The following is a 9,845-nucleotide window of genomic DNA, read 5'->3' as shown; positions in this document are numbered from 1 at the left end:
ATTTATTTTTATATATAAAAAATAAAAAATAAATCCAAACAAAACTTAAAGTAGAAATAATACATCATATCGTATATATTATACATATTATTGAAGAAAAAAAATGTTAATTGCAGCACTTGTGAGAATTTTTTTATATTCGATACATGTTTTTACTATTGAAGAATGTTAAATATTTCGTTATCTTTTATTTTATAAACAAGTGATAAAAATTGTAATATCTGATAGAAATAAAGGGATATAAAACATCGTTTTCTCCGCAACAAAAATTATCAAAACTTTTCAACGCTATCTACTCCTTACCCAATACTCAACTAAATAAAGTTGACTTGGAAGACTTTATCATTGCACCTCTTATGCTTCAATGGTTCCTGTATCTTTTGAAGACAGTGGGAAAAAGGGCTGCTGTTGTTTCTCTTTGGATGAGAGTATCTTCTCTGCCTTGATATAGTTAAATATAATCTTCCATCTGCGAGGTAAGTTAATTTTGACCTTTGTCAACTGCAGATTTTGTTTAGGTTTTCTGTTACACATTAGAATAACTTCGCTAAACATGGCAATACTATAGAACGATAAGGAATTTGTTGTAATGGCTTCTTCTTCTCCACTACGTCCTAGAAATGACAACAGCGCAAACAGTCCTAAAAACAGTAACATCGACATTGCTGAGCATGATGAGGAGTTTACTGCAGTGGCTTCCTCTTCATTACCATCTCGGTAATTGATGACAGCCCAAACAATCCTAACCGTAGTAGCATCAATATGGCGCAGAATGCTGATGAATATGCTCCAGTCTCTTCCCCTTCATCTTTGCAAAGGATTAGCAGCTCCGGTAAGATGCTAAAAACTATGTTCATGTCCATTTCCGCTTGAGGTCCTTCTGCAACTTTTGGGCATAATTAGCATACAAGTAGAAGTGTTTTACAACCTGCTGTTAAAAAAACAAATGAAACTAAATTAAATTTTATTGAAATTAGTTTATTGGAGGTTCAAACTATTATTGAAAGATATAAAGATGTTGATTAGAGGTAAACAAAGAAGTCCAAGAAAATAATTAGCAAAGAAACGATATTAAGGAAAATGATTTTATCATATTTGGTTGTATCCACAAAAATATTTAAGAAAATCAAATATAATTAAATTAGTTATAAATTTATGAAATTTTAAATTATTTAATTTTTATATTGAATAGTTAAAATAAGTGAAATGAGTAGCATATAAAAATAATTAATTTATTGATTTTAGATGTATTTTATTTCACTTTTTCTTACCTTCAATTTTTTCAATTTACTTTCTTTTCCTTGTAATTTTTGTCAAATTTTCTAAGAACCAAATATAACTTAAATGATTTATTTTTAAAAAAATAATTTTAGTATTAGGATGTTGTGAACGTTGAAGAAATATACATATCAGGGAAATCTAGGCTGACCTATACATCTTTTGGCTTTGTGACTGCAGAATTCTATGAAGCAGGTTTAATCTATTACTTGGAACTGTACCAAGCTGTGCTCAATGGTGACTGGGAAAGTGCTTCAAAAATATTGGAGGATGATCCACAATCATTGTCCGCCCCGATCGGAACAGATGATTCCCCAGTGCTTCACATAGCAGTTGGGTTAGGAGAGGCCAGAATGGGTTTCGTGAAGAAGTTGGTTGAGTTTATGCCAAGTGATAAACTGGCTCTGCAGGATTCTGATGGCGCCACTGCCCTTTTCAACGCTGTAAGTGCTGGCAATATAAAAGCAGTCAAGTTGTTAGTGAACAAAAACCCAAGCTTGCCCAATATCTGCCAACTACAACTTTTAGTGCCTCTTCACAGCGCTCTTAGGTGTGCTCATAAAGAGCTGACTTTATATTTATTAACCGTCACCAGAGATGATGTAGATCCAAGTCCTTTCGCAGACAAGCCTGGATTCGAACTTTTGCGCAGAGCTCTAATGGTGGGGTTTCATGGTAAGCTATATTTACTATCCCCTATCTACTTTCTTGATATGAATTACTGTCGTCTTCCCATGTACAATTTTATAATATGCAGATGTAGCACTGTATCTGGTTAAACGTTATCCTGACCTTGCCACATGCCATTTCGATTCCGCCCGCCACGATGATGCAAATGATTCTGATGAGGATTTTTCCCTTTTGACTGTATTGGCTAAAAGGCCTTGGGCTTTCCGAAGTGGAAGTTGCTTCAAATTATGGCAACTCATGATATATCACTGTTAGTTTCTTTACTCGCTTGCCCCTTCTAAATTGCTTTGTGTTTGCCATTGCATCTCCCTTGCTTTTGTTTATAAGTCAAGTTATTTTCTTTTATGTTAATCCTGTTTAGCTCTGTCCAATAAATAAAAAAGAAAAAAAAAACTTGAAAGGACTAATTAATTTTCTGTCTTTGGATAATATAAAAATGTAAGAAAAATACATGAGGAATTTAAAAAAAAAAAAAAAAAATCTCCATTTTCCCCAGAAAAGTTGCTGATATCGTCCATTGTTAGCTTCAAATGCTCTTTATATGGTGATATCATCCCAAAGATAAAGTAATAATAATTGAAGATGTGGTCAATGCTTTTAAATTTAATGTGATCCCTTTCTGTCCAAATGCTCATTCCACTGAATGCTTTGTTGTATTATTTTAGTATTGTGGCTATTGCAGTGACTACTTTAGTCACCTTGACTTCAACAAATTTTCCCCACTTGGTGAGTTATAAGCCCAAGAACATTGTAGTTGAGCAAAACCAATGTCGCATATTGGTGGCTTGATTGGCTATTAATATCAAAAGAAAAAAAATTGGAGTTGTCTACTGATATATGTGGTAATGGAACACTCTTCTTGGTCCATTGTGCGAGTTAGTTGAGTGGGACTTTCACTGGTTTTCCCCACTGCCACTGCAACCTCATCTTCGTTGACTTGTAATGTCTCTGAGGAAGCAGTAGTGGTGGCTTTCCTAAAGAAGTTGGCAAACACAACCATCATCATAAATGAATATTTTTTCTCCCACTTCCATGATGTAATAAACAAGCCTGTTCATTCGATTCTTCTGGCCACATAGAAAAGCAGGCATCTCATTCTCACCCACCCACCCACCCACGTGGATTCCCCTTTTCATTTCATAATCTATTGTCTTTTTAGTTTTTCGATAATGGTGATATCCATTTCCAATTTGTACAGATTAATTTATCTGTATTGAATAGGAAGGTGAGAGACGCCTACAAGGCCATATAAGCTTGTCTCTATGTATTGAATAGGAATATCTGTATTGCAGTGACTACTTTAGTTACCTTGACTTCAACAAATTGGCTCGGTTGTTCATTTTTATCTCACTTCCTTATCTTATTTAGGATCAGTGTTTTGGTTTTACCATTCTTTAGAGTTTTCATGTTGCGTTATTGTGTGTGTTCTTGTTTGAGTGCATGCAAAAGTAGTGAAAATTACTTCTTTTATATAAAACTTAGAAGACTTCTCGGTTACCTACCCACACCTCAATTGATACGATGGTGGGGTGGACAAAAGTCTCTAAGCAATAATGGTTTTATTTGGGAAGACATTTTTCTTCCAAAAAGTTTACATAAGAGAATAAAGATTTTTATTATGGATGGCGTGCTTGCACAATGATACAAAAGAATAAGTAGGCATCCCATGGGAAATGATTGCTATATGTCCTACACTTAGTGCACCTTCCTGGTGCTAACAATTTACACCTACTCTGAAGCATGATAAAACCAATAGAGTATAGAGAAATTTATACTTGAGTTCTTATGAGAAGATAAAGGTTACCCAAATGCGTTGAGTGGACTGAGAACATAATATTATAGGCTTCACAATGATGGTGCTCCTACACACTAAATTGGCCAAAGCAATAGAAACAAAAATAATAAAGAAAATAAAAAATGAAAGCTATTTACAAGTTTTTGGCTAGCTTCTAGCTAGCCAATGGCTCTTCGGGTTGTAAAGAGAAGGGAATTGAGAGACAAATAAAGTTGGTGTGATCATGCAATACATTGCTCCATTCCTCCTCTGTTTCTTGCTCTTTACGGGTTTCTTTTTCTATCTTTGTTTTATTTTTGTTTTATTTTTATTTTTTTGGGAAAGAAGAAAAAATGCAGCTTATAACCTTATTTGCAACCTGTTGGAAGTTCTCTTCTTCAACTGATTCTTTTTCAACAAATTCTTTCAACTGCTATGTACACAGTTTCCTTTTCCTTAACTTCAGTGGCTTCGTCCTCTTACAGCATCCAAAAATCATCTTCGTCAAAACTCTTGTTCTAAGGGGAAATGATAAATTGAGAGATGAGATGAGAGATTATATGTTGTTGGGGTTGGCTTTCACGTTCTAGAAGATGCACTTGAGGACTAAGGGGTCCCAAACCCTTGATTTTTCAGCAAGCAATTTTAAATGCTTAAGTGCTTCTTTTGGTTTCTCCTGTATAAAGTACCCACCAGTCATGTTTTCGACAAATTATTTCATTTAGGGGGATGGTCCCCTTTAAAAAGAAGAAGCAATCCTTGAGGTTTCAAAACTATGGTAAGGAAGTTAAATTTATCATAACAATGATGAAAAGTTTCATTCTCTATAAAACAAAAAATTTTAATTTGCCTTTCAAAGGAAACAATTTTATATACCAAAATAAATTTGTGAAAAAAATATTTTATAAACTATCCTTAGAACTTATTCTATAAAGTCTCATGCTATATCACCAATGCTTATCCTCTTTCTTTGATGAAAAAAGAAAACCTTGAGTTTCGAATGATCCAGATTTCACGTAGGTTCTGCCAAAATAGACCATACCTCTTCAAATTCTTTTAAATAAGAAAAAGGATTTTCATCCTCCCTTCCATAAAATAGAGATAGCAATTGGATCATTTCAAGCTCAATGTTTATTTGAAAAGCGTAAAAAAAGAAATATCAAGCAAGAAGGAGCATTGACCGAACTAGGCTGTAGGTTATCCCTCATGGTCTTAGGTGGCTAGTTATTGGGGGTTAAAACCCTCATTCATCACACTTCTATTAGTACCACCAATAGTTGAATTTGGAAAATAGATACGAGACAGTGATGGTCTGGTGTGTTGAGCAAAAGGATAACTAGGGGTTGGTTGATTACTTAGTGTCCTTCCTCTAAAATTGTTTCTTCTAATTGATTACTTAGAACCTATTTGATAGTGATTCTAGGAAACACTTTTAATATTCATAATACTTGAAATTTTTTATCACTCAAGTGTTAGAAATGTTAGAAATGCTTTGTAGAATCACTCCCAAATGCACTCTTAGTTCCCTTCCTTTAAAATCATTTCCCTAATACATCATATCACTTTAAAGAAAATGCTTGAAATGTTGGATTTAACAACTGAAAATGAAAACTGAGCAGAAAAAGAAAATCCAAAGAAAACAAATTATGTAAAAAAAGAAAAAAAATCCAACTAAAAGATAGGTGGGGAATGGGTGAAACATACTTGTTAAGCTTCTAAAACAACAAGCATAACACAAAAATACCTTTAGAGTCATCAATATTGAAAGTTCCCTAGTGATGACACTAATTTTTGGTTTGTCATTCTCTAATTCATTTCTTTTATCAAAACTAGGAAATTTATTTAACTGTTAAGTTTTACAAAGAGAAATTAAACTAGATCATTCATTGAAACTTTGAACTCCTTAACCAAAAATAAAAAATAAAAATAATAGTTTTATAATTGTTAGGTTGCCTCCACGAGGAACTTTAAATTGGTAGCAACAAAGGTAATAGCTTTAGAGGTGTGAATGTTAGCTAAAAGATTAGAAAAATGATTTTATAAATAAAAAAGACATACACACAAAGTTTAAAAGATAGAAAATTAAAGGAAGGAAAACCTCAAAGCTAAAGATTCACTAGGATCACCACTTTTAGATGTAACTCACCAACAAGGCTTTGAACTTATGCTTTCCGATTTAGGGTCAAAGCAAGGATTTATACCAAAAAGGTTTCCTACTTCAAATGAACAAGAACCACCTTAATAAGGTTCATCTCCCTCTAATTGCTTTTTTCTTTTCTTTTTTTAATATCCTTATAACCAAATGATTTAGATAAATTCTTTTCATGTCAATAGGCCTGTACTTAGTTGAAAGAATCATTAAAACAATGCCTAAGTATGCTTCCAAGGTTGCTTGACTTACAACGCTCACAACCAATGCAACATAGACTTTCTCTCCATGGTTTCTTCTTTTGGTCATTATAACTACTAATAGAGATCATATTGCTTGTAACTAATGCACAGATAAACCAATAGAGAGCTAAACTAAGATATGGGAGACTTGAGCTCCTCTCACCCCTTAGAGTGTTAAAGGTTATCTAAGCATGTTAAAAATTAAGTAAAGAACTAAAAATGGAAATTTGTAAGTTGAAATTGAAAAACTGAAATGTAATATTAATTAAAAAGACTAGAAAATTCATTAAACTAGAAATTAGGGAACATTTATAATGAAAAGAAAAGATTACAGTGGAAAATTAAAAACTAAAATTACATTAAGTTACTCTTATTCCTACTTCTGTTCCTACAAGAAGAAAAAACTTATCTACAATTTCACTTTCTATAATTTGCTTCCACTTGTATATTCACAATCCTCCATTTATAGGCAAAAAACGTTACCCCCTCCTCGGGACTTGTCTCTTCTTATACTAAGGGTCAAGTCCTTTGTCATTGCAATCAACCCACCATCATTCTTGATGTGTTAGCTTATGGTCGGTAGTTGCACCTTTTTTCTCTATGTAATTCAGCTTAGGTACATTTTGGTAGTATAATTGAAGACTTTGAGGTATGAACAACATACTACTTTGGTGTGTGAGCCAATCATTAGAAGAATTATTAAGTACTTAGCTATTATAGAGGTAAGAATGGTTTGTAATTTAGATGACATCAAAGGGTTACACTACTACACATCCTATTGACTTAAGTGAGGGGGTGCACAACATCTTGGCTTAAAGCATTTAAGAGGTTTGCAGATTGGGTTGCTTGAATAGGGTGTGAAATTTGGTCCAATGCATTAGAGAGATCTTGTGTGTTTGGTCTTTAAGGTATACATGGGAGGTGCACTATGTGGCTTTACACTAAGAAATAAGTGCATGATTAAGTCTTGCACACCTTTTAGGTGTGCAATCTGTGTTTCCTCCTTACTTGGGCATTTTTGTCTCTATGAGTTCCTAACAAGGTTCTATTGCACCAAAAATGATGGGAAAAACCCAAATCTCTCTCTGTTTCCCAAGTCTGGATCAAGTTAGGAACATGCATAACTATCATAGGCTTTTTCTAAATCCTATGCACAACGGAAAAATAGCATTTTTATACTTTAAAAGGATTCAGAAAATGCTACCAAAAACCATACATTAGATTCAAGTGTTCTCGAATCCAATCCACATGGTGAAGATGAAAATTGAAATCATAGAAGTCTCAAAAACCCAAAGTCTTCTGCCCAATGACTTGGACCTTGATCTTGGCACACTTTTGATAAGGAGGAAAAGATGGTGGAGGCTATGGGTCTCTATCTTTCTGGATGATGGAAGACAAAAGTTATGGAAACCCTAACCCCTAGGGGGTATTGATAGGGTTTCTAAGTGAGCTTAAGTGACTTGAGCCCACATGGGTTTGGGTCACTTAATCTAACCTAAAATGAGTTCTAATTGATTAATTAACCTAATAAGGCCTACTAATTAATCGATTAGCCCAATCCAGAGACCTTGATCACTTAATCCTATACAACCTTGCATAATTACCAAAACGCCCTATTGCACAAAAGTGAACCTAGAGTCAATCCAACCCTCATTACCCATGTAACAAGGTATATGAGCTCATAATGGGGACCACTAGGACCTATAGGAATACTGGCTCCCTCATAGTCCTATTTTAAAGTTGATTCCACATCCCACTATAGAGAATCAACTGAACTCCGGTATCTTATGTAAATAACAACAAAGACACTAAGTGCTCGGGTCCATGACCTACTGTCCATTGTGTTTAGTCTCCCTATGAATTGGTGTCTGTAGTCTAACAAGGTGAAAGCTATCAGCCTTTCAAGACTACCTCAACCATCCTTGAGTTACAGATCTTCCTATTGTGTGTTCAATTAACATATCTTAGCTCTCAAAGAGTCTATGTCAAATTCCACTTAATGAACTACTATAGCCAAAGTTTCCATGAACACACCTCCTTAAGATCACCCAGGGGACACACTGTTTCAATCCCAAGAGATATCATGGTGCTTTTATTAAGAATACCTATTGCAATCGGCTTCCATCAATAGTGACCCAATCCATAGGCAATATATGATCAGTTTACGACCTCACTTGTAAGTCAAAGCCACTATTAAATTCAGCACAAACTCAATATTCTCTCAAGGTTGAGAGATAATACAATGAAGCAGCTCAGTGGAGTCATGACTACTTGATAGGCTTAAGTCATAAATCACCATAGGTCTCGTTCAATGTGCAACCATACACACTAGTGCACTTACCATGGAAAACTCATCCCAATAGCCAAGACCAACCATCCCTCCAATTAGAAGGTGGCGTATTGCAACCTCTAATGGTTTGCCTAGGCCCATGAACCAACTGTGAACAAGTAATCTATTTTCAAGAAACCCGTGGCTTAGATCTTCTGTGCAACTCCTAATGCACCTAAGTTATGTACAATGCAAAAGATGTAGACAAGAATGCTCATAAAGTACAATACATGGAATAAGGATAGATAAAAGTGAAACTAGAACATTATTAAATAAATAATGAATTCCAAATTTATTACATCATATCATGCTTTTAAGGACTCTATCCTAACAAAAAAAAAAATACATCTTAAAGCATGTAGAATGGTCATAGAATGCATCAAACATAATTTTTTAAGGTATTATAAAAAAAACAGAACCTTGGGCTAATTTTTTAGTACCTCAAACACACTAAAGTGGGCTCTTTAAAGCCATTAAAGTATTAAGGTTGAGTTCTCATCACTTAGTCCTTACCTTAATAACATGCGCTTGGAAGTAACATTGAAGTTTCAATGTGGCGATCTAAAGGGCAAGCACCTGTTTTTCACTATTTATATATATCTTAGGTTTCCACATCTAAGAGAGCCTTTTAGACATAGTACATTGGTTGCTCCTTTTTTTTTTGAGATAACACTCTACTTACTACTACTAATGAGACCTTGTAAGACCTCCTTATCCTAAGGTTTATCCAGAATGAGGGTTAGCATCATGTAATGCTTTAGTGATTCATAGGCTTAGTTGCATTTTTTGGTTCCTTTAGTCCATTTTCCCTTCTTGCTAATGTCGAAGAAAGGATGGCATATATTTTTTGTCCAATATTTAAATCTATTTCAAGAACCAATCTTGTTAGTGAGCTTTTGGACTTCTCTAGCCCTTTTGGTCATTGGTATCTCCAAAGTTGATTTTATTTGGTCTGGGTTAGCTTCAATTCCTTTGTATGTAACCAAGTACCTAAGGAACTTTCCATACCCTACATTAAAGGTGCACTTCACTGATTTAGCTTCATTTAGTACTTTCTAAGAGTTTGAAATGTTCTTAGGAGGTCAATCAAGTACTCATTCCTCTTCTTACTTGTTACTAACATGTTATTAATGTAAACTAGCATACTGACTTCTATTTGTTGTTAAAAGACCTAAATGACCAAATATAGCATCTAAGAGCCTAGATACCTTTTCTTTCACAACCTAATGTTTTTAAGGAGCTAACCACGAGGGTTTATGTTGAGTCGATGACATGTAACTTGGGGATCAATGCCCACAATGTCCTATAGTTTCCTAGAAAAGATGTGTTTTTCTTTCTAGTAGCCATCTTAAATCATTTTTTTTACATGGACTAGAAGGAACC

The 9,845-nt window shown here is 34.3% G+C and overlaps 1 protein-coding gene across 1 annotated transcript in view; it reads left to right on the top strand.

Annotated features, from left to right (window-relative positions):
• Positions 1 to 289: 289 nt before the first annotated feature.
• The window catches only part of LOC100241269 (uncharacterized), a 30,400-nt gene continuing 20,844 nt past the window's right edge, over positions 290 to 9,845 (top strand). The window contains exons 1-4 of the mRNA XM_059735123.1: positions 290 to 476; positions 619 to 832; positions 1,459 to 1,953; positions 2,036 to 2,218. Coding sequence (XP_059591106.1) covers positions 763 to 832; positions 1,459 to 1,953; positions 2,036 to 2,218 — 748 coding nt within the window. The 5' untranslated portion in view covers positions 290 to 476; positions 619 to 762. The remainder of the gene's footprint in view (positions 477 to 618; positions 833 to 1,458; positions 1,954 to 2,035; positions 2,219 to 9,845) is intronic.

Source organism: Vitis vinifera, chromosome 19 (assembly GCF_030704535.1).
Source record: "Vitis vinifera cultivar Pinot Noir 40024 chromosome 19, ASM3070453v1".
In the NCBI taxonomy this organism is placed as follows: Eukaryota; Viridiplantae; Streptophyta; class Magnoliopsida; order Vitales; family Vitaceae; genus Vitis; species Vitis vinifera.
This window is presented reverse-complemented; position numbering and strand designations above follow the sequence as displayed.